Below are 25,833 nucleotides of genomic sequence, written 5' to 3' on the forward strand. Positions count from 1 at the left end.
ACGGGACTGCCTGAACCGTGCGTGTGGGTACAAACCAGGCGCTGCGGCTGGACGGCGTGGGGGAGGCGGGCCAGGCCTCGCTGGCAGGAGCCTTTCCACCGCAGGAGCGACGGCTTTAGTTTTCAAGCAGGTCTTTTATCACCCTGCTGTTCTGGCTGGCGACCTGTACCTGCTGTGGCAGTGATCACGCTGCGTGTGAGGACAGGTCCGCCTTAGGTATTGTGAGGGGTGGGGTGAATTGTGGACAGGGCACCAAGACTGCCAGCATGTGAACATATTTCGGATGGCTGCAGACCTCCCTGCTACTACAAGCAATTGTATGCAGAGCAGGCACCAGGCATAAGCAGATTTAAGTAATTGCTTAGGCCCTGAGCAGCTCAAGGGCGCCCCCTATTAGCATGTGTTGGGGGTAAAACAGAATAGTCCTGGTTAAGGACCTCAATGGGTTAGCACTAGAACTAATTGTATGTCTGCCTCTCCCAGCACCTGTGGGGTAACAAAAAGGCAGCGACTGCTGCATAACAATTTGAAGTGGGGTGATCAGACAAGTGACACTAAGTGAGCTGTAGCTCAGGAAAGCTCATGCTCAAATAAATTGGTTAGTCTCTAAGGTGCCACAAGTACTCCTTTTCTTTTTGCGAATACAGACTAACACGGCTGTTACTCTGAAACCTATAACAATCTGGTGCATCTGAAGAAGTGGGTTTTTATCCATGAAAGCTTATGCCCAAATAAATCTGTTAGTCTTTAAGGTGCCACCAGACTCCTTATTGTTACTATACCTATAAGAACTAAAAAAACCTAATTTCCCCATGCTAATTTGCTCCTACTGTTACTCACACCTTCTTGTTACCTGTTTGAAATGAGCCACCCTGATTACAACGATAAAAGTAATTTTTCAGCCTGTTGATAATAGCCCAATTTAATTGATTTGTCTGACCCCTCTCTTCCCCCCCCCCACTGGGTAAGGCAATTCTCATCTTTTCATGCACTGCTATATATATTTTCATACTGTATTTGCCACTCTATGCATCTGATAAAGTGGGTTTTAGCCCATGAAAGCTTATGCCCAAATAAATGTATTAATCTATCAGGTGCCACAAGTACTCCTCATTGTTTTTGCTGATACAGACTAACACGTAACCACTCTGAAAAATGGCAGCTGAGTATTCCATAATTATTCTCCTTTATTGACCTCCACATAACATTTGTTCCATATCCCACTAATAATCCTCTCCAACTGCTTCCCCCCCCCCCACCCCCGAGTTTTCCACCTACAATTGGCAGGGTGTTAATGGGCCACTTCACTTTGAATGGTCCCTTGAAATATGTGTTAACTACTATGCTAAACAATCTGTTCCACCTAGTGTTTACATGTGATGCTCTGAGTATGTTTCCCAGACAGACCTGAAAGAAGAGCTCTGTAAGCTGCAAAGCTTTGTCTTCCACCAACAGATGTTGGTTCAATAAAAGATATTACCTCACCTACCTTTGTCTCTCTGTTGGTTCCATTCAGAAATCAAAAATACCAACCTAATCCTGTATCTGACTGTACATTTATAAGAGAAACACGTAATAATTTTAATGGACTAACTCAGGGGTTCTCAAATTGGGGGTCAGGACCCCTCAAGGGGTTGGGAAGTTATTACCTGGGGGGTTGCAAGCTATCAACCTCCACCCCAAGCCCCGCTTTGCCATCAACATTTATAAAGGTATTAAATATATTTTAAAATGTTTTTAATTTATTAGGGGGGTTGTACTCAGAGGCTTGCTATGTGAAAGGGGTCACCAGTACAAAAGTTTGAGAACCACTGGACTAACTGCTGTTGGTCAAGGGGCAGCTTTTGAATTTATACAGAGGTTATGTCTACACTGCGAAGTTGTTGACAAAACTTTTGTCTTTCGTACTTAAAAAAGCCCTCCCCCACAAAAGACAAAAGTTTTGCCAACACAAGTGGCAGTATGAATGTGGCTTTGTCGGCAGGAGCGCTCTCCTGCTGACAAAACTAATGCTGCTCGCGGGGCTGGAAGTATTTTGTCAGCAAAAGTGCCGACAAAGTACCGACAAAGAGCGTTTACACATGCTGACTTTTAGCGACAAGCCTTGTCGCTAAAAGCTGCATGGTGTAGACAAGCCCAGAGCTCTTCTTCAGGTCATCTATAAGGCTATTATAAGGGACTGTGAACAAGATGCCATTAGTTACATTAAAAAAAATCCTCAACACTGGGATTAAATACAGAAAGTCAGGAAGCCAAGTTATGGTCCTCAAAGCATTCATTGCATTTATTTAATTCTTTAGGATAGGATTCTTAAAGGAACTTAATGGAGTTAGGTATCCAACTCCTTTTATTTTTATTATTTGTATTACCATAGTAATGAGGTGTCCTAATCATGGCTCACGACCCCTGGTGCTAGTTACTGCACAAACACAAAACAAAAAGTCAGTCCCTGCCCCAAGTAGTTTACAATCTAAGCATACAAGAGACAACAGATGGATACAGACAGCATGATTGCCAGTGGCCTCAGCACACAAACGGTTGTCAAGTTTTTTTGTAGGTAGGACTGCAAGGGAGAGTGGGATTTATTTGGGGATCTAACTTCTTTAAAATCCCAGCCTTTATATATGCATCAATTATTGTGGGGAATATAACTTTGCAATTCTATGTGAGATTTCAGCCTCAACCAAAGTGTTCCATTAATGTAAATTTCTGCATTTTAGGTTTTCTTTTAACCCCAGCTGAAATCAGGAAGAAAATGCCCTAGGGCATCACAATTAGCTGCATTATTATGGGGATATAGGGCATATAGGGAGCATCTGTCATTGGTCACTTTTTAAGATAGGATTCAGGAGTAGCTAGATCATTAGTCTATTCTGGTATGGCAATTCCTCTTTATACAATCTGTCTATGTAGTCAGTAATTCTCTTACTGAATTTTTTCCCATTCAAAATTTTGCTCGAGGAGCATTGGGCTGAGATTCCAAGTTAATGTCATCTCTGCCTTTCCAATGACAGCCATCACTTACATACTTATTGCAGATTATAAGGATATTTTATTCAGTTTAACCATGTTATTTGTGCATTTTGTCATTTAACTAAATTACAGTCTTATTTATATTGTAAAAGGGGGAGTGTTCTCTCATTGAAGCTTCTGTCCCAGGCACACTGCCATAAGCTGCAAATAAAGCACCTCCTAAAAATGTGTTTAACATACTGAAAAAGTAAGATCATAATACAAACAATTGGCTTTGGAGGCTTATGGGTCTGTTACATAGGTTTAACAGGTGTTTCTGGTTTATCGTACAAACTAGAGTTGTAAAACTTGCTGTCCACAAATATTTGCTGCTACCTTTCTCTCCAATATCCTTGAGTTATCATTAATCAAAACAATGAATTAGTATGTCAATGCTGATGACAAATGGGACAATACAGCTATACTATTCAATAACTTATATTGTCCCATATCCGACAATAAACTGGGAAAAGTCAAAGAACTGATTTAACTGTTTGTTTGAGGCATGAAAGTAGACCATTTAATGGTTTTTTAATTGTTTAAAAATAAAATAATTATAATAAATGAAGGACAGCCCATGGCTGTTTTCAAGACTTCCAGAATAAGGATGAAGTACAGCAAATCAGTTTAGCCTGAACTTCTAGCTAAAGCATCTCTACAGAAAGCAACAGCAGAGGCAAAGGACAGTTCTGTGACTGAGGCACAGAAATTTGGATTCTGTTCCTGTATATGCCACAGTCTGTGTGTGTGACCGTAGGGAAAATCACGAATGTTATGAGTGAAATCCTGACCTCATTGAAGTCAATGAAGGTTTTTCCATTGACTTCAAGGGGGGCCAGGATTTCCCCACTTGTGCCTCTTTCCTCACCTATGAAATGGCTATGATGCTTACCTATCTCACAGGCACACTGGAGGGTTTAAGACTTCAATCATATAAGGAGATGTGGACATGTGGACCCCTGTGTCTACAGAAAATCACTGACTTCAATGGGGATTCTGCACAAGCAAAGAGGATCTCCACCTATGCTCATGTAATTGCAGGGAGGTAGTGTAAGCCAGCTGATAGGAGACAGGAGATCTAGCTTCTCTCCCACCTCCACAACTGACATTCTGCTCAACTTTAGGTAAGTCCCTTCTATCTATTCTACTTCACTTTCCTCAACTGTAAAATGGAAATAATTATCCACCCTTGTGAAGAAGGTATTTTTTTAGATGTAATGATAAAAATTGCTAAGTGCAAAAGATTACTGTTATTAAGCCTCCCAAATTGCTCTGAGATAGCATTAAGGGACAAAGAGCTCACATTACCCATCACCAAAATTCAGCTGAAGTGAGATGTAGTTATTGAACAGTGCAAAACACACACTACACAACAGTTTAGAACTGTAAATGAAAACTAAGAACACTGTATCTAGTTAAAATTGCTGTGGAAACTGTAACAGACAGACATGGAATTTGGCCATGATTGAGAAGTTATTACCCCCACCCTTGCAAGCAGTTCCATGGGCTCTTTAGTGGCCATAAGTTGTCAGGGGACCTTGGTTTTACATCTCCTTTGAAAGTAGTAAAGACAAAATACATACCTTCTCATGTTCTATGCTCAAATTATTATATCACAGCTAGAAGTAGTCGAGTACTGCAAAACTGTTTTCAAATTCCAAGGTGCTGTTTAATTCAGGCATGTTCAAACATTTGATTAATGCTGAGAATTGAGTATTCTTGGAGATGGCTAATATTAATACTCCTGTTCGTATGTGAACCAATGTATCATTGGCACTAATAAGAATATTTTGGAGCCAGCTGTTTGTCATTCTGTTTTAAATGTCTGCTATCTAGTCATGGACCAAAAAAATACCATGTAGCTGGGTGACAATTCACACCACATGAACAGGGAATAATTGAAATTAATACTTCATGAATAACCCAGAGGTTGAACACTGGTGAATATTTACAAGTAATGAATACATTAGCAGAAATTATCTTCTGTTTGCAACCAATTTGAAAATTTATTAACCAACAATTTGAACATTCTAATTATAACTGCTCTTCCTGCCAAAGTCACATACACAGTACACAGATACTATGTATGAACAACAGCTACATAGACACTTCAGGATTTTAACCATTTTATTCTGTGGTGGACCAGCTATGACAAGCAACTTCCTTAGATCTGGATCTGAACACATTCATTATTAAAAAGAAGAGGTACTTGTGGCACCTTAGAGACTAACCAATTTATTTGAGCATAAGCTTTCGTGTATCCGATGAAGTGAGCTGTAGCTCACGAAAACTTATGCTCAAATAAATTGGTTAGTCTCTAAGCCCTGGTCTACACTAGGACTTTAGGTCGAATTTAGCAACGTTAAATCGATTTAAACCTGCACCCGTCCACACAGTGAAGCCCTTTATTTCGACTTAAAGGGCTCTTAAAATCGATTTCCTTACTCCACCCCTGACAAGTGGATTAGCGCTTAAATCGATGTTCCCCGCTCGAATTTGGGGTACTGTGGACACAATTCGATGGTATTGGCCTCCGGGAGCTATCCCAGAGTGCTCCATTGTGACCGCTCTGGACAGCACTCTCAACTCAGATGCACTGGCCAGGTAGACAGGAAAAGAACCGCGAACTTTTGAATCTCATTTCCTGTTTGGCCAGCGTGGCAAGCTGCAGGTGACCATGCAGAGCTCATCAGCACAGGTGACCATGATGGAGTCCCAGAATCGCAAAAGAGCTCCAGCATGGACCGAACGGGAGGTACGGGATCTGATCGCTGTTTGGGGAGAGGAATCCGTGCTATCAGAACTCTGTTCCAGTTTTCGAAATGCCAAAACCTTTGTGAAAATCTCCCAGGGCATGAAGGACAGAGGCCATAACAGGGACCCGAAGCAGTGCCGCGTGAAACTGAAGGAGCTGAGGCAAGCCTACCAGAAAACCAGAGAGGCGAACAGCCGCTCTGGGTCAGAGCCCCAAACATGCCGCTTCTATGATGAGCTGCATGCCATTTTAGGGGGTTCAGCCACCACTACCCCAGCCGTGTTGTTTGACTCCTTCAATGGAGATGGAGGCAATACGGAAGCAGGTTTTGGGGACGAAGAAGATGAGGAGGAGGAGGAGGTTGTAGATAGCTCACAGTAAGCAAGCGGAGAAACGGGTTTTCCCGACAGCCGGGAACTGTTTCTCACCCTGGACCTGGAGCCAGTACCCCCCGAACCCACCCAAGGCTGCCTCCTGGACCCAGCAGTCGGAGAAGGGACCTCTGGTGAGTGTACCTTTTAAAATGCTATACATGGTTTAAAAGCAAGCATGTGAAAGGATTACTTTGCCCTGGCATTTGCGGTTCTCCTAGATGTAGTCCTAAAGCCTTTGCAAAAGGTTTCTGGGGAGGGCAGCCTTATTTCGTCCTTCATGGTAGGACACTTTATCACTCCAGGCCAGTAACACATACTCGGGAATCACTGTAGAACAAAGCATTGCAGTGTATGTTTGCTGGCATTCAACCAAAATCCGTTCTTTCTCTCTCTGTGTTATCCTCAGGAGAGTGAGATATAATTCATGGTCACCTGGTTGAAATAGGGTGCTTTTCTTCAGGGACACTCAGTATAGCCCATTCCGGCTGGGCTGTTTGCCTGTGGCTGAACAGAAATGTTCCCCGCTGTTAGCCACAGGGAGGGGGGAAGGTTGAGGGGGTAGTCACGCGGTGGGAGGAGGCAAAATGCGACCTTGTAACGAAAGCACATGTGCTATGTATGTAATGTTAACAGCAAGGTTTACCCTGAAAAGAGTGTAGCGACTGTTTTATAAAATGTGTCTTTTTAAATACCGCTGTCCCTTTTTTTTTCTCCACCAGCTGCATGTGTTTCAATGATCACAGGATCTTCTCCTTCCCAGAGGCTAGTGAAGCTTAGAAAGAAAAAAAAAACGCACTCGCGATGAAATGTTCTCCGAGCTCATGCTGTCCTCCCACACTGACAGAGCACAGACGAATGCGTGGAGGCAAATAATGTCAGAGTGCAGGAAAGCACAAAATGACCGGGAGGAGAGGTGGCGGGCTGAAGAGAGTAAGTGGCGGGCTGAAGACAGGGCTGAAGCTCAAATGTGGCGGCAGCGTGATGAGAGGAGGCAGGATTCAATGCTGAGGCTGCTGCAGGACCAAACCAGAATGCTCCAGTGTATGGTTGAGCTGCAGCAAAGGCAGCTGGAGCACAGACTGCCACTGCTGCCCCTCTGTAACCAACCGCCCTCCTCCCCAAGTTCCATAGCCTCCACACCCAGACGCCCAAGAACGCGGTGGGGGGCCTCCGGCCAACCAGCCACTCCACAACAGAGGATTGACCAAAAAAAAGAAGGCTGTCATTCAATAAATTTTAAAGTTGTAAACTTTTGAAGTGCTGTGTTTAAAGTGCTGTGTGGCATTTTCCTTCCCTCCTCCACCACCCCTCCTGGGATACCTTGGTAGTCATCTCCCTATTTGTGTGATGAATGAATAACGAATGCATGACTGTGAAGCAGCAATGACTTTATTGCCTCTGCAAGCGGTGATTAAAGGGAGGAGGGGAGGGTGGTTAGCTTACAGGGAAGTAGAGTGAACCAAGGGGCGGGGGGTTTCATCAAGGAGAAACAAACAGAACTTTCACACTGTAGCCTGGCCAGTCATGAAACTGGTTTTCAAAGCTTCTCTGATGCGTACCGCGCCCTCCTGTGCTCTTCTAACCGCCCTGGTGTCTGGCTGCGCGTAACCAGCAGCTAGGCGATTTGCCTCAACCTCCCACCCCGCCATAAACGTCTCTCCCTTACTCTCACAGATATTGTGGAGCACACAGCAAGCAGTAATAACAGTGGGAATATTGGTTTCGCTGAGGTCTAAGCGAGTCAGTAAACTGCGCCAGCGCGCCTTTAAACGTCCAAATGCACATTCTACCACCATTCTGCACTTGCTCAGCCTGTAGTTGAACAGCTCCTGACCACTGTCCAGGCTGCCTGTGTACGGCTTCATGAGCCATGGCATTAAGGGGTAGGCTGGGTCCCCAAGGATACATATAGGCATTTCAACATCCCCAACAGTTATTTTCTGGTCTGGGAAGAAAGTCATGATTTTCTGGTCTGGGAAGAAAGTCATGAGCTTTCGTGAGCTACAGCTCACTTCATCGGATGCATCCGATGAAGTGAGCTGTAGCTCACGAAAGCTCATGCTCAATAAATTAGTTAGTCTTTAAGGTGCCACAAGTACTCCTTTTCTTTTTAAGAAATTAAGGAGTTTGATTTAATAATTCAAGCAGCTTGTTTAAAACAAAACAAAAACAAAACACGCAAGCTGGATAAAAGAATCTGATTTGCCATCAAGGATTCTGATCCTTGTGTGACAGGGTGGGATACGTCTGTATTTAATTATGAACTCCAGTTTGTACTATGTGTTGAACAGAAGCCCTCAGACAACCTATTGTACTGCATACCAGACAGCTCTGCTGCCCAAGAAACGTGCTTGACCTCACTGAAGGACTATCACTGAGATGCCATCAAGACTGCAATCTGGAGCCACCAACTTTGACTGCCTCTCAACCGCAGGCCTACCTCTGCCAAACAACAATTTTCTACACCAGGACCCCACAGATGGGGCAAACATGGCAATATTGGAAGAGGGGGTGTGGGGAGGCTGGAGCGTCTCACCTAAGCACATGACACGGAGGAGACACCCTATTTAAGAGCAGGGCGCTGCTTTATGCAGGGGTGTCTGACCATCACCAAATGAAGAAGGACTTGCAGGAGAAGGGGGGTCTCTGCCCAGGCTCAAATGGTGACAAACCTTAAACTCACAGAAGGGGTGAGATCAGGCACAGGGAGGATGCATCTCAGGACTTTTCTTGTTTTCAAAGAGCTGTGACTCTCAAGTGCTTTAAGAGTATTGTTCCTGTGATTATGACATCTTTGCCTTCTGGCATGTTGTCTCCGAAAAGGTTAAACTTGAAGCCCTGAGTGCCCACAGCCTAAAAATTGAGTTCACGGGAAGCACCTGGGAAGGTCTCAGACATTGATTGTGGAGTCTAGTGTGACTAGTTGGCAGTACCCAACATCCTAAAGAGGAGTGTCATACAAGATGTCTGAGCCTGTGAATGTGCCCTACAGTTTCAGAGCTAGCAACAGTGACTAGACCAGACCCAAACCCAGTTGGCCTGAAAGCATCTGGAAGGGTCCCATATGCTTTCATGCCAGCTGGGTTTGGGTCTGGTCTAGTCACTGTTGCTCACTCTGAAACATTGGGGCACACTTGCAACAGACTGGTGACTGTACAGTGGAATACGGGGTCAGGTTGTAAACATGGAGATGTGTCATTGTGATTCAGGGGGATTAGGGCAGTTTTATTTCTCCTATTCTAATGTGACAATTTCTGGAACAAAAATCTACTATTACTGTAGTAGTGATCAATGTCTCAATGTCAAGTTGGCAGCCAGTATCAAGCGGAGTGCCCTAGGGGCCAGTCTTGGGGCCAGTTTTGTTCAACATCTTTATTAATGATCTGGATGATGGGATGAATTGCACCCTCAGCAAGTTCGCAGATGACACTAAACTGGGGGGAGAGGTAGACACACTGGAGGGAAGGGATAGGGTCCAGAGTGACCTAGACAAATTGGAGGATTGGGCCAAAAGAAATCTGATGAGGTTCAAGGACAAGTGCAGAGTCCTGCACTTAGGAAGAAGAATCCTATGCACCTCTACAGGCTGCGGACCAACTGGCTAAGCAGCAGCTCTGCAGAAAAGGACCTGGGGATTATAGTGGACAAGAAGCTGGATATGAATCAGCAGTGTGCTCTTGTTGCCAAGAAGGCCAATGGCATATTGGGCTGTATTAGTAGGAGTGTTGCCAGCAGATCGAGGGAGGTGATTATTCCCCTCCATTCGGCACTGGTGAGACCACACCTGGAGTATTGTGTCCAGTTTTGGTATCCCCACTACAGAAAGGATGTGGACAAATTGGAGAGAGTCGAGCAGAGGGCAACAAAAATGATTAGGGGGCTGGGGCACATGATTTACGAGGAGAGGCTGAGGTAATTGGGGTTATTTAGTCTGCATAGTTAGGCATCTCCCACTAGTGATATCCAGGGACAATGCTAACATAATCTCTATTTACACTAGTCATAAAACAGAGTCAAAAAGGATTTATTATTCTAATTGTAATGCAGCATGATAGTTATTTTGTAAAGGGAAACGTTCTATCTCCAAGTCATTTGTTCCTTATGGAATCTTAGTCAGCATGCTTTTTCCATCTCAGTTAATCCATGAACAGTCATTAAACTGAATGCATCCAATGAAGTGAGCTCTAGCTCACAAAAGCTTATGCTCAAATAAATTTGTTAGTCTCTAAGGTGCTACAAGTACTCCTTTTCTTTTTGCGAATACCAACTAACACGGCTGCTACTCTGAAACCAGTCATTAAACTAGGATTACTTCTAATGGTTACTCTATGAGAAGAGGCTTAATACTTGGTGATACTGTCCTTTAAAAACTAATTTATTATATTGCAATTATACACCCCTCTTACTAATGTGCATCCCCAGTTTATTTCTCACTTATAGCCTATGTGAGGTAACACCACATGGAGCTTTACAAGTTCAGAGCACTTTACAAGCACAACCTAACAACAACATGGACAGAAGGTGTAGGATAAATATGAAATTAAATAATTAAGAGTTATCTTAGTTTGGTAAGGAAATATATATGTGTTGTAAACAAAGGTCCTGACTAGCAAGTAGACAGAAGGCCTTGAAAATTATAAATTACAAGGCCAGAAGGAATGAAGTAGGGAGGATGTCTTGTTCAAAGAATAATGAGGTAAGGGGAAGTTTCTACAAAGAAGACCTTTGACCAATAAGGGTGATTGCAGATGGTTTTAGATAAGACAAAAGGAATGTCTTAAAATGAGCCAATATGGCCCTTCCCAGTCCACACACTAGTGTTAAACCCTGTGTGAATCTAGGTGCATTGGAAAGCTATTGGGCAGCAAGAAGGAGGAAAGGACAGGCCTTGGGAAGAAAGGAGGTTATAAATTTTATCTGGATTAAGACTGGAAATAAGGGTGAACTGTCTCAAAATTGTTTTTTAGTGGAAGTCAGTAATTGGCAATGAGATCACTTGTTTGTTAAAGGATATAAAAAAGTAAACACTTAAACGGTTCCTGGAAACACCTCCATTTTGCCTCTTTCTTGCCCAAAGTGCTAGACTATACAAAAAAAAAAAATAGGGGTGGGGGGAGGGAGTGACAGGCAACAAATCTGTCGGAAAGGCAGTTAAGCATTGTGTAGCTGCAATTTGCCTTATCCCTGGTTTTGTCCTCACTAGTAATAAAGAAATAGTGTAGTGGAAAAACAGATTTTTAGCCTTGTAGAGTGAAACCTCCTATTTATCTACAGAAACAGCACAATTAAAGCTAGCATCCTCTTCTCCACCTGCTCCTGGGGGAATTTTGTGCCACTGCACGTGTGCAGAATTATGTCCCCTGCAGATTTCTTTGCTTCCCTGCAGAAAAATGACTTTCTGACAGGGAAGCTGCAAGAGCAGTCACGCAGAACTTCCTAGCAGGGCAAGTATATAATTTCAGGCATCTGGAGCAGCCAGCAGAGAGGTAAATCTACATTTGAAAATATCATTTCCAACATTTAGATTTCACCTTCACATTTTGAAGGTGAAATCTAAATGTTGGAAATGATACTTTCAAATGCATTGCTCTAATCTTTCAAACAGAATTAAAAAGGGGGGGGGGAGGGAGTGGCTGGCAACAAATCAAATGGAATACCTAGACGTTCATCTGAGCTACAGGTGGTTAGGTTTTACATTCTGTTCAGAGGGTGAGCTCTACAGAAGAGCTGAAGACCTAGCAGTCACATACCTGCTGCAGAGCTCCACTGACAACACCATTAAAGAACTGGAGGGAAGAGTGGCATACATACTGGAAAGTCTAAGTTACCGGAAGCACAAATGTGTTTGTAACTTCACAAGAATCAAAGATTGTAAGATCTTCCTTAGTTTGTAAGTTCTTTGAGAGGTTTTTTTTTGTTCTGGGGATCCTAGGTGCTATAGCATGTCTTGCTGTAGAAGAGGTGTAATTCATAAAGTCAAAATGGCTGAGAAATTAAAAACTGGATGGCAACAGGCAGCAAATCCCAGTTATTATTCAAATCTGGAGATATTCTGAACATAAGCCCTCAACCACACTTCTAGGTGCTTCAATTGCTTTACACTGACAAAGTAAAATTTTAGGCTTCAGAGTGAAATTCTTGGACTCTTATTATATAGACGAATAATTAAATAATCAGTAAAGAACAACTTGTTATGGATTAACTGAGTATTTTGTGGGAGGCACTGGGAACAGTCTCCTTCAAGAGAAAGCTGGATCTCATAGGTACCTTCCTTCACTTTCAAAGCATTTGACAGAAGATACTTTAAAAATGAGTGAGCATTGAACTACTCCTCCAGATTGTGCTACTGTAGTTTTGGCTACTTTGTAATAAAAATTGTGCACAGAAGCTTAAGTCTCCCATTTTATAGTCTACTATACATTTTTTAAAATTGTTATACTTACAAAGAAAATATAGCATATGATCTCAAAATGCTTGCAGAAACAAGCTTAGTCATTACATCATGTGCTTTAGCCATACTGAAACAGACCTTTTGCATTCTACCTTTAAATGTATGTATGACAGTTCCATTGGCTTGCTTCAAGGAGGTATGTGTGAACATATCAGGAAACTCCAAAGAGGAATTACACCTAAACAATAAGTTCTGTCATTTACAGATCATTGTCCAATTTTAATAATCACTTGTGACCAACTAAAATATCCCTTCTAGAACAGGGAGATATCCAACCATAAAGTCTCTAGTTAGACTAAGGTACAAATATACTGCTGCTATCACACAGGACTGGTAAAAAACAGAGCTTTCAACTGGTCATCTTTTCTTCTGCACAAATAAGATGTTTTATGGTGAAACTAAGCTTCTGAAGCTAGGATCTGATTCATTAGTGATCTGGGAGTTGTCATAATGGATTCCTTTTTGCATCTCTCTCCACGTCAGTATCTGCTCTGCCAGCTCTTCAGTCTCTGTCACAAGCAAGTTAATTTTTGCCAGAGCATTGTCCTGGAATACAAGATGGGAGTTTCGGGAGTTAGGAGATACTAAAAGGTGGGTTAAGTAATCAAACAATGTAGCATTTTGAGGGAAAGAGCATTACAGGAGATGGGAAAAGGAACCACCTCCACTACTCACCATGTTTTTCATGGTCAGGGGTATCTGAGGGATGCTCCTTATTGTCTGCAAGTGGCTTTCCAGTTTCTCAATGAAGGCCACTGCCAATGTCAATAACTCTGCTACATACCTTTAATTGGGGAAGAAATCCAAAAACAGGCTGTTCAAAATGATGCACAGTTTAATCTTAAGCCTCTCATTCCTGTCTCTCCTTGATTTTTTTCCTCTAACCCCCTTCCACAACAATTGTGGGAATTCCTGACCTCCTGCCTGGAGAGAAAATCTCAGCAGAAACTATACAACTGAATCAGCAATAAAGGCACAGGCTGCAGGAGCATCATCATCTTTGCTTGTCAGCAAATGCTCTCTTTGGTGGCACTCAGTAAATTAAATACATGCCAGTGAAAGACATGGCTAGTTATGAAGAATATGTACCATATATCTATGGGCTTATCCATGTGTGGATGGTGAACAAGCTGCACAGAAGAAAGGAGACTTGGTACTACACTAGAATGTTATTTGGTTTTGGAGACTTGTTCTGAGCATACAACTTAAGCGTTATATGAACCCAGAATTTAAACACATCTGTTTGAAAGATACAAGATCATTTTGATCTTTGTCCAGATCATTTTGAATTTTAATCCCATTCTCCAAAGCACTTGCAACCCCTCCCAGCTTGAGATCATCTGCAAACTTTATAAGTGTACTCTATGCCATTATCTAAATCATTGATGAAGATATTGAACAGAACCAGACGCAGAACCAATCCCTGCGGTTCCCCACTCATTATGCCCTTCCAGCGCGACTGAGAACCAATGAAAACTACACTCTAGGAACTATTTTCCAACCAGTTATGCACATGGTGATTATCCAATTTGTATGCATGTATCATTTCTGTATCTAAAGTTAAGAATATTGACTATGTAACAATTACAACTGAGTGTGGACTTGGGAAACACCCACCAGACAACAGGCCATCAGCCTTGATGGGCCATTAGGAAGAAACAATAAGACTTGGAATATACTAATCTTTCTCCTTCCTGAGAGGCGTTGCTGGGACACTAGTAGGCCATGTGCTCATGTCACCTGGTACTAAACACCATCTTGGACTTCTAGTAAATTTCCTCTAAAAGGAGGGGAGGTCAAGACTGGGAAACAAAAGATTCCCGCCTTATGTAAATCTTAAATAAGGCTGGGGAGTAAGTTGATCTTGGTTCACTCTTTGCTGAATCCAGAATGACTGCTGGAAACACCTAAGGAACAAGGACAAAGGGAAAGGGGGAGGAGTACTGAACCCAGGCTGAAAAAGGGATCTGGTCTGTGACTGAGACACCTGAAGATTTAAGCTGCAAGCAGGGTAGCTAACCTTCAAGAATTTCTGCAACCTGCCCAAAATCAACATTTAGGGTGAGAAATTACTTCTTGAAACCAGTATAATACCTTAAGCTTAGTATGCAGGTTTTGTTTTATTTGCTTAGTAATCCGCTTTATTCTGTTTGCTATCCCTTATAATCACTTAAAATTTACCTTTTATAGTTAATAAACTTATTTCTTGTTTATAATATAACCCAGTTTGTGCAATTCATATCGGGGGGGTGGGGGGGGAAGAAGCTGTGCATATCTCTCTCCTCATTGATAGAGAGGGCAAATTTTTATGAGCTTGCGCTGTGCAGACTTTTCTACACACACAAGACAATATTATTTTGGGTTTACGCCCCAAAGGGGGGGTGTGCACTTGAGTGCTGGGCTGGTGCATCCCTACCTGTGCATGTGTGCTGCCAGAGGCCGGAAAGCCTAAATCAGCAAAACAGGGAGAGGGAGCCCAGGCTAGTGGAGAAGGCAGGCTCAGTGAAACCCCAGTACATCAGGTGGCAACGGGTGGGTGCAACCCATCACATTGACTAGCAGCATGAGTTTACTTTAGCAACTTTTTGATACAACAGTTGTGCTCCTCCTACCAGGGGTGATTGTCAGGCAAAAGTAGCTTATTTGGACATGAATACAGGTGCAGGCTACATGCTAACAGCTATTTTCTAAGAACTCACCTGTGGAATACAGCTTCAATAGGCAAGTTCTCTTGACACAAGGGCTTCATTAACCTCTGCCGGAGAGTCCTCTTCTCTTTCAGCACTGCTTCCAAGTGTTTATTCATAACTTGCAGAGCTTGGCATTTCTGAGCTACATAACAGAGGTAAATATCAAAGGGATACTGATTGGAAATTGTTTGACCAGTGGAGCAAGAGCAGAAACTCATTCTGCATTGAGTTGACTCAGGTTTTCCAGCAATTTTTCCACTGTGCAAGTGACAGGCTCAGGCTCTGGGAGGATAGCAGTAACCAGACTAGTCCCTGTTGAATGATTTAGGAAGTAGTACTAGGATATGTTCCAAAGAGGCTCAGGACATCTAGTCCTTAAAAAGGTATCACTTTAGTAACAAGCATGGTTTTAAGCAATCTGGTAGCTCCATCTAAAAATCCCTATATGACCTGCACCCTATAGTATTTTAGTAATAAGAATTTCCTTCAGGGTTGTGTCATGGTGGACAAGAAGAAAAGATCCATAAAGACAAAGCAAAGAGGTGATCTTGCCCGAAACTACCAAAATAAAATCCCAAAAGTTCTTCTGAGTGACATTACATATGAATAAAGTATATATATCTGTTGAGTAATTGGGAAGGCAGCAGGTTTATGTGCAGCACTGCTGGGGCACAATGGTTTATGAATGCTCCCAGAACTTCTGCCCCCTGGGGCCTAAGATATTAAGTGGAATACCACAAAGGACACACACATGGTCACTAGTGACATGGAAGGTTCTAGTTGCATTGCTGTGCGAACACCCTTTATTGACTGATCACCCATCATAGCCTCAGGGGCCACTACACACCAGTGGATGACAAGGGCAATGGTGGTGATGAGAAACAGGGAACTCAATGGAGGTGAAACACATTTGATGACATCCAGGTCAAAGAGCCTACAACTAATAATTATTCCCCTGAACACAGCCACTTACTCAGGAAGTATGGGTGAGCAATATCTGCAGTTTCCTTTTCCAGTCCCAGGATTTCAGTTTCCAGGCTCTTCTACAAAAGGCATAAAAAATAGCTATACTTGATTTTCATATGGTTTACTTTCTGTTTACCTATATACCTGTAGATATCCCCCCACCTCCTGAGCATGTATGTATTCAAAATAAGAATACCAAATTCATCCTTCCATGCCTGTAAGAAAATTTTTTTTTAAAACAGATTAGTTTGTATGGTTGTGTTGAGTATCTGTGCACGAAGAGCTGAGTTTTGCATTTAATTCTTAATGCAGTGAAGCTTCTGATCATTTTTATTTCTTCTGGGAATGAGTTCCATTGTCTAAGTCCAGTTCCTGCAAAAGTAGGCTTTCACACTCACAAATCTCTCCCGAGTACCAAACAGTTCCTTGGCTCCAGGGGAACACAGCTGCTTTCATAGGGGTAATCTTGGACAGACCTCTAATTTGATTTATTCAATGGGAAGCCAGTCCAGAATGTGGTTAATGTCTTCACATGCCCCGTGTTGCTAAACAGATGGACTGCTATATATTGTACCAGGTGGAACTTTTTCAGGTTTAACTCCTAGATATTAATTGCAGTATGTGAGCCAGGCAGTCACAAGTGTAAATAGGTTGAGAACCACTGGTCTAACCTCTTCTTCAGCTAAGCCAATGGGCATTTGGCTGTCTGCAGTGCTGTTTGATGGCATGACTTTCCCACTGTTAATGTATGCACTGGATAATTCAGTAGTTAAGCATTACCACCAGACAATAGCAACAACAGAGAAATTCAGAATACATCTCATAAAACTTAAATCTAACAGCCAGTTTAGACAGTAGTGGGAGTCTAAGGAATGGAACTGTAAGAAAGGTACCATTAGGGGATGTATACACATGAAAATTAATCCAGAATAAGCTAGGTTGTGAATTTAAAGAAGATTATTTTAAGATTAACTCTGTGTGGATAGGGAGTCTTATTCTGAATTATTTTAAACCACTTCCAAAAAGGACTAAAGTAATTCAGAATAAGGCACTCTTATTAATTAGAGTATAAAGAGAATTAGAGAATAAGAGTATCCACACATGGAGCTAACCAAGAATAGCTCCCTGTGTAGAGACGCCCTTATTTTGTTAAAGTGGAAGTGGTCCAGTTGCCTATAAATACAACAGCGCACGAAAAAACAGATGTTGTTTGCTGATCTGAGGAGAACAGATGTTCAGATCTGTTTCCCCAGTTTCTTCAAGAAGATTTAGAGAAAGTTTGTTCACCAGATACAACGGGTTGCATCTTTGCAATTATTATGAAAGAAAGGAATTTTATATGGGTCTCTCTTTCCTTTGTGGTAATTCATTAAATTGTGACAAAGCTACCAACTGTTAAAAACTAAATTACTAACAACACCTGCCATTATATTTTACATATTATTTCTCTTCTCCAGCCTGCTTTATGCTTTCTACTATATAATGGTAAAAACACAGCATAAAAATGTGCTTTCTACATGGAGGGGGCAGTACAAAGGTAAAGAACAGTTAGCATGTTGTCTTTCCCATCATATAGAAATATGCACCCCTGATACCGATGGATTTACCTGGTTTATTTCAGCTCGGATGTCTGCAATTTTCTCTACCTCAGTGAGGTGCACAAAGCATGGGGCTTGTTTAGCAGATAAATCCAACATCTCCTATTAAGGAACAACAAGAGAGGGTGGTACCAGGTCAGTAGCAATAAGAAGTCACAGCAATTAGAACATTTTCAAGGTTATCAAGAATATTAGTGCAACTAGCAGGGTCTTTCTATGTGTTGCATTAAGTTTCTCCTAACAATGATTTGGGAAACATAAATCTTGCATAGGCAGCTGAGGAAACATTTCAGAAGGACAAAAATGGACTTACAAAAATAAAAATTCTACAAAGTCCTTATAAAAGAGTTTGGGAGCATCCTCCTTAAAGATTTGTTGTTTAAATCTATGGCATTGGAATGCACCTAAAGACAGAAGTTTACACTTTAGAAGTATAAACAAGAGGAAGGGATACAGTCATCCCTGGCATGGACAGTCAACATTCAAAATTGAATGAAATTCATCAAACACAGCCGGGAGGGATTTCTCTCTTCTCTCCCCTTTCAATTTTAACATTGTTTCTATCAGCATAAACATGGATTTATTATAACTGGCATCTTATTTGAAGACACACATTGTACTTTAAGGGGGAAAAAAATAACTAAACCCTCCAAACCAATGTACTAGGAAGTAGCATGGCTAGTGGAGAAGGCACTGAATCAGAAGACCAGAGTTCAATTCCCAGCTATGCCACTGATGTGCTGTATCACCTTAGGCAAAGCACTTTACCGCTCTATATCTCAGTTTTCCCTTCCTCCTTTTGTCTATTTAGATTCTATTCTATATAATTTCTTATACCATGCTCATCACCATAGCACTTGAGCGACTTCCAGTAGTGTATTAAATAATGTGACTAACATGCCACAGGTTTGTTCTTTCATTTTCTCTCCTAGGGGAAGAAGTGTATGCAGTGTTCCTTTTGGAATTTATATACTGTATTCACATTCACACACACCTCTGTGTTTATATTAGAGATGGCAAGGTCAGAGCAATGCTTCTTGCAAGGTGTGAAAGGTGGTAAGGTTTGGGATGGTCCTTAGTTACAGTGAAGTTCATTCCACAATCTTGGGTCAAGCACCAAGAACACTCAGTCCGATTGTGAGAGCCTGTCTACACTTACAGTGCTGCAGCAGCATAGCAGCACCAGTGCAGCTCTACCGCTGTGGTGCTTAGTGAAGACACTACTATGCTGACAGGAGACCTTCTCCTGTCAGCACAGGAACTCCAGCTCTCCGAGAAGCAGAGGAGAGGAAAGCCCTTCCATCAACAGAGTGCTGTCTACATCAAGGGTTACGTTGGTATAACTCTGTCACTCAGGGGTGTGGATTTTCCACATTCCTAAGCAACAGTTATACCAACCTAAGTTTGTAGTATAGACAAGGGCTAAGCTCTTTAGGGATGGTCTCTTACTATCTGTTTCCATGGCTCTTAGTACAGTAGGGCCCCCAACTTTGTTGGAGTTTCCAGGTGCTACTATAATTCAAATAATAAAAATAATTCAATAAAGTGATTGTGAAAGGACTTATGCAACAAGCAAGATTATGCTACAAACAAGGTCCTTTGTTTTTTGTTTAAAATTTCCCAAAAACGTGTCAGTGTTTATTACAAAAAAAAAAACCAACAACAAAAAAAACAGGTGAAAAACTGTGCAAAATTAACTTCACAGTTTTCTAGGAAAATATCAGGGTTAATATTGGGGGAAGGGAGAACAGAAAAAAGGCACAAAGAGAAAAGTAAGAGTATTTTAAGTAAGGACAGTTTAATGCTGTGGTTTATTTCATGAACAGTACATTAACAGTATGTACACATGTACGTGTATCTTCCGCTACATTGTCTTACTTTAAGAGACAGCCTAACATTTACACTTAGACTAATTTATTATTAACAAACCTAGCTACCTAATTAATATACTGAAATTTCTTAACACTCAATATTTCCATGTAATTGAGTGGTCCAAAATTCAGGTGAAAATTGGAAAAACATGCATAATAGCTTTTGTAAAAGCCAGGAATTTTTTGTTAAAAACTGAAAACAAAGGGCCTTAGCTACAAATAGGTTTCAGAGTAACAGCCGTGTTAGTCTGTATTCGCAAAAAGAAAAGGAGTACTTGTGGCACCTTAGCGACTAACCAATTTATTTGAGCATGAGCTTTTGTGAGCTACAGCTCACTTCATCGGATGCCAATGCAATCCGATGAAGTGAGCTGTAGCTCACGAAAGCTCATGCTCAAATAAATTGGTTAGTCTCTAAGGTGCCACAAGTACTCCTTTTCTTTTAGCTACAAATAGTAACCCTGAACATGAACCTCTGTGCAGGCATCTGTCCACATGGCTCTCTGCACAGGATTGATAGGGAGATTAAATTTAACAGGAGTACTTGAAAGTGGAGGCATAGATCTATTAGACTATTTTGACAGTACAGATACAGGAATAAATGGAACCATTACACTTTATCCCTACGTTCCAAGTTCCAAAAGCAGAATCAATGCTGCCCATTTAGATCTAGCACCTTCTGTTGACATTCATATTGTGCAAATGAAACCCTAGTAGCAGAAAGCCATCCAGAAGCAAATACCTGGGGGCACAGCAGACAACCACAGTGAGCAAATGTGTTCTAACTCAGCCTCTGAACATTTTTTATTTTTATGTTCAAAAAAGATCTAAGGAGCTAAAGAAGATCAAGAACTACAGAACAAAGCCTAAAAAAAAGTTAGCTCTCCTAAAGCCTGTAATAGCAATCTGTTTTTTAGAGCAGACGTCTACGTTTGCCACAGGCAATCCAGAGTGTAATCAGTGCTTAATGTAGGTTTCAGAGCACCAGCCGTGTTAGTCTGTATCCGCAAAAAGAAAAGGAGTACTTGTGGCACCTTAGAGACTAACAAATTTATTTGAGCATAAGCTTTCGTGAGCTACAGCTCACTTCATCGGATGCATTCAGTGGAAAATACAGAGGGGAGATTTTATATACACAGAGAACATGAAACAATGGGTGTTACCATACACGCTGTAACGAGAGTGATCACTTAACGTGAGCAATTATCAGCAGGAGAGAAAAAAACAAAATAAAACAAAAAAAACCTTTTGTAGTGATAATCAAGGTGGGCCATTTCCAGCAGTTCACATTTGGGGACAATGTATACCTTCAAATCAGCCGCACTGCTATGGGTACCCACATTAGCCCCATAGTATGCCAACATTTTTACGGCAGACTTAGAACAACGCTTCCTCAGCTCTCATCCCCTAATGCCCCTACTCTACTTGCACTACATTGATTACATCTTCATCATCTGGACCCATGGAAAAGAAGCCCTTGAGGAATTCCACCATCATTTCAACAATTTCCATCCCACCATCAACCTCAGCCTGGACCAGTCCACACAAGAGATCCACTTCCTGGACACTACAGTGCTAATAAGCGATGGTCACATTACCATCACCCTACACCGGAAACCTACTGATGCTATACTTACCTACATGCCCCCAGCTTTCATCCAGACCACACCACACGATCCATTGTCTACAGCCAAGCTCTACGATACAACCGCATTTTCTCCAACCCCTCAGACAGAGACAAACACCTACAAGATCTCTATCAAGCATTCTTACAACTACAATACCCACCTGCTGAAGTGAAGAAACAGACTGACAGAGCCAGAAGAGTACCCAGAAGTCACCTACTACAGGACAGGCCCAACAAAGAAAATAACAGAACACCACTAGCCATCACCTTCAGTCCCCAACTAAAGCCTCTCCAGCGCATCATCAAGGATCTACAACCTATCCTGAAGGACGACCCATCACTCTCACAGATCTTGGGAGACAGGCCAGTCCTTGCTTACAGACAGCCCCCCAACCTGAAGCAAATAGTCACCAGCAACCACACACCACACAAGAGAACCACTAACCCAGGAACCTATCCTTGTAACAAAGCCCGTTGCCAACTGTGCCCACATATCTATTCGGGGACACCATCACAGGGCCTAATCACATCAGCCACACTATCAGAGGCTTGTTCACCTGCACATCTACCAATGTGATATATGCCATCATGTGCCAGCAATGCCCCTCTGCCATGTACATTGGCCAAACCGGACAGTCTCTATGTAAAAGAATAAATGGACACAAATCAGATGTCAAGAATTATAACATTAAAAAACCAGTTGGAGAACACTTCAATCTCTCTGATCACTTGATTACAGACCTAAAAGTGGCAATTCTTCCACAAAAAAAATTTCAAAACCAGACTCCAACGAGAGACTGTTGAATTGGAATTAATTTGCAAACTGGACACCATTAAATTAGGCTTGAATAAAGACTGGGAGTGGATGTGTCATTACACAAAGTAAAACTATTTCCCCATGTTTATTCCCCCTCCCTCCCCCCACTGTTCCTCAGACGTTCTTGTCAACTGCTGGAAATGGCCCACCTTCATCATCATTACAAAAGGTCTGGGCGCACCCCCACCCCCGGGGCTCTCCTGCTGGTAATAGCTCACCTTACCTGACCACTCTCGTTACAGCGTGTATGGTAACACCCATTGTTTCATGTTCTCTGTGTATATAAATCTCACCTCTGTATTTTCCACTGAATGCATCCGACGAAGTGAGCTGTAGCTCACGAAAACTTATGCTCAAATAAATTTTTTAGTTTCTAAGGTGCCATAAGTCCGCCTTTTCTTAGTGCTTAATTTGTAACGCAAGAGGTGCGGGAGCTCGAGGAATTTTTTTACATTCATAACTAGTACAACAAGCCCAGAGGTGCTGGGGCTATGACCTGCCAAGCCTAGAGGACTCTCAGTCCTGCCACAAATTAAGCACTGCCTGTAACGCTCTTTAGGGGATGGGGGACAAGTAGCCGCTCACACCACGCCAGACGGGGGCCTGCTCCAGCCTGGAGAGTGCCGGTGTCATCCACCCGGCCGGGCCAGGGCAGAGCCTGCTACGCTGCCCGCTGTGGAGATGGCCCCTACTCGGGGCGCTGACGGTGGGGGCCGGACACCCACAGCTGGAAACCGGGGCGGCGGCGCAGCCGCTGCTCTCCCGGGGGCGAAGGTCCCCCACGGGCGCGTTCGCGGAAGGGCCGCGCGGTTCCCCGGGAGAGGGGCCATGGCCCAGCCCCACCGCTCCTTACCTGGGTCACCACACCCGCCGCCAGGCACTTGGCCAGCACCAGCCCCGCGGCTGTGGGCTGAGCCGCGTCCCAAGGGTTCGAACAGGCCATCGCCGCCTTCGCGTCCAAACCTGCCGCGCGCGCCCGCCCTCGCGCCGGAAGCTCCGCCCCCGCGCCGCTCAGGCTGGGGGCGAAGCCACGCCCCCTTCGCCATGCTGTGTGTGGCATGTCTGGAGCGGCGCTGGCGGCTGTGTTGCCGCCATGTTGGATGTGTCCTGTCGAGGGGCGCTGGCCTGGTTTCCGGTTCCGGGGCTCGCGGCGGGTGGGTGACTTCTCACGCCCAGCCGGACCCGGTCCGTGGGTGGGTGGAGACGCGCGATGGGGAGTTAGAGCCGCGGCTGGGAGAGAGGGCGGCGGCGGTAGGTGGGGAAGGTCTTCGGCCTGGCAGTCGCTGGGGCCGCAGCCGGGGAGGGTGTGTGAGATGCCCCGGAGACACCGGCTGCATGGGCCTGTGGCGCCCCCTGCCCCGAGCGGCGGCTCCGCTGGCCGGGCGAGACGGGGGCAGCGCCGCCGGCGGCCGATGGGCTCTGACGGGGGGCGGCGGCGTGAGGCGTCTCTGACTCTGTTACGCAGCCCGAAGCGGAGCCGCCTTTGGGCCTCCTCCCAGAAGGACTGGCCCGTGCCGGGAGCTCGGACTGGCTGGAGCTGCTCGAGCTCCTGGCGGTGGGTGACTAGCTTAATCAGTCACCCTCCTTCCCCCTTGATACCGTAGAACCCAGGGGCGGCTGTTCCGTGGGTTTTAACTGGACACTGTCCCTATCAGGTGCTGAACTGTACGAATTCCTACAGTTATGTAACCAGATTATCTGAATCCTCTACGAGACTGAGGGATCGAAGACCATGTCTTCGCTATGGGCGCTACTGTGGCATAGCCATAGCGCCCTAGTTGTGCTGCTGTAGCCAGACTACAGGGACAGGAGTGGTTTTTCCATCACTGTAGGAACTCCACCTCCCTGAGCTACTGGTAGCTAGATTGATGGGAGCATTCTTCCATTGACCTTTAAACCGGGGTTTAGGTTGGCCTAGCTGTAGCACATAGATGTGGATTTTTCACACCCCTGAGTGCTGTAGCCATGTCCACCTAAGTTTTAAATGCAGACCAAGCCTAACATATTGAATTCATGAAGCACTAATGCAATCAGACAAGTGTGCATGCGTATGAGTGATATAGTAACTGCTGTGGCATTACCCCACTATAATTTATCTTGACTAAAGTTTGTAGTGTACACATGGCTTAGTCTGACACTTAGATCTTGTCTTGCACTATTGCATGCTTCCCAACTTCCATGCCATTAATTTAGCATTCAGACAACTCTAAATGAAGGCATCTTAGTATGACAAATCGGGTTAATCTTATTAAGACCTATATTTTGTTAACTAGGGATAAGAAATACAGCTTGATACGTTAAGCATACCATTCAACATGTCCAGGTGAGCCATCATGGAAGAAAACTCTTATGCACAAAATGACTTTGTAAATTTGCTTTTTAACAGGAAAATTGGGTTCATGTAATCCAGTGCAGCGTGATTGAGAGAGACTGGACTGGGTTTGTGCCTTAAACAAAATCTGTATACTTGACACAAGACCAGCAAGATGGGAAATAGTGCCTTAAAAGCTCACTTGGAGACAGCCCAGAAAACAGGCGTGTTCCAGCTAACTGGAAAGGGTCTGTCTGAGGTAGTAGAACTCTTTGGCTACACATGTACATGACTAATTGTCATAAGCAGGGACTCTATCTTCCTGTTTGGTAAAGTGCCATGAGCATTAATTGTGCTGTATAAATAATGCTTCAGGCACCTCACTGTTGCATGGATCTTTGCTTTAGCAATCAGTGATGCTCTGCTTACCTGGAAACTTGTATGTCTTTATAATGTCTGGTTTTATATTTAAAACAAATATATTAAATCCAGGACTCTTAAAAGTTTATGCAACCAAAAAGGTGGCTTTCAGTAGAAAATCGTCACTTGAGAGCACAAGATAAGTTTTATAACTGTGTATATTTATGCAAGATACTTTGAAATTTGTGAAATACTTTTAAGGTCCCAATCCTGCACACACTTATTCACATGCTTAACCTTAGTCATGTGAATGGTCCCTTTGATTGGAACTGCTCAGGTGACAAAAGTAAAGCATGTCCGTAAGTGCGTACGGTTTTAACACATTATCTGAGATTGACTTGATTTTGTTTGACCAATTCCCAGAAAAATCCAAATCAGAGTTAAACAATTGCTGTTGAGTCTAGCTGCCGTATGTATGATGTCCAAGATAGCATGGCACCAGGCTACTTTTTGTGGATAGGGGGAGTAAAATACCTCTCTGATATATTTAATCTTCCTTTTCACTCCTGCCTTTCTTGCAATGGTGGGGGAGGGAATATGATAAATTGCTGTTATAATTTGCAGGGAAAAGCTAAAACATGAGCCCGCCCTGAAGGACTAGACCAGGTCCGAATTTCTGGGTCAAGATCCAGACTCCATAGAAAATAATAAAAAAAACAATAATAATAATAAGTAAATTTTGGGATCCGTTCAAAAGCATCTGGTGGTCTGGATTTGGCCTGCGGTCTGCCCCTGGACTAGGAGATATTTGCAGATATTTGGTGCTGTTGCTGACTGTGAGAGTAGATGACTTTAAAAAAAAAAAAATCCACCAGTGAATGATGTAACAATGTCACATGTGCTTTATGATGGCAAAGTATGTGAGTAAGAAAGGAGGCAAGTTCCAAAGAGCAGACAAGTGTTACAGTAAGATGGAAGGAAATGTTTTTTATAATCTATAT

General features: G+C 43.2%; 2 protein-coding genes across 19 annotated transcripts in view; one reads left to right on the forward strand and one right to left on the reverse strand.

Annotated features, from left to right (window-relative positions):
- Positions 1-12,530: 12,530 nt before the first annotated feature.
- Positions 12,531-23,570, reverse strand: HAUS2 (HAUS augmin like complex subunit 2). The gene is made up of 6 exons (XM_073348644.1): positions 23,015-23,570; positions 17,856-17,948; positions 16,256-16,325; positions 15,292-15,424; positions 13,268-13,376; positions 12,531-13,138 (listed from the first exon to the last, which is right to left on the reverse strand). The coding sequence occupies exons 1-6, from the start codon at positions 23,219-23,221 to the stop codon at positions 12,980-12,982; spliced, it is 771 nt and encodes a 256-aa protein (XP_073204745.1). The 5' UTR covers positions 23,222-23,570; the 3' UTR covers positions 12,531-12,979.
- LRRC57 (leucine rich repeat containing 57) overlaps positions 23,194-25,833 on the forward strand; it is a 49,425-nt gene continuing 46,785 nt past the window's right edge. For 4 of the 18 annotated variants that reach the window (XR_012159444.1, XR_012159445.1, XR_012159446.1 and 1 more), the window contains exons 1-2: positions 23,204-23,354; positions 24,548-24,731. Coding sequence is in view for 8 of the 18 variants with exons in the window: in XM_073348636.1 (XP_073204737.1) it covers positions 24,648-24,731 (84 nt within the window). In the remaining 10 variants the exon portion in view is untranslated. The other 14 variants (XM_073348634.1, XM_073348628.1, XM_073348639.1 and 11 more) reach the window with 13 other exon arrangements.

Source organism: Lepidochelys kempii, chromosome 6, assembly GCF_965140265.1.
Source record: "Lepidochelys kempii isolate rLepKem1 chromosome 6, rLepKem1.hap2, whole genome shotgun sequence".
NCBI classification, from domain to species: domain Eukaryota; kingdom Metazoa; phylum Chordata; order Testudines; family Cheloniidae; genus Lepidochelys; species Lepidochelys kempii.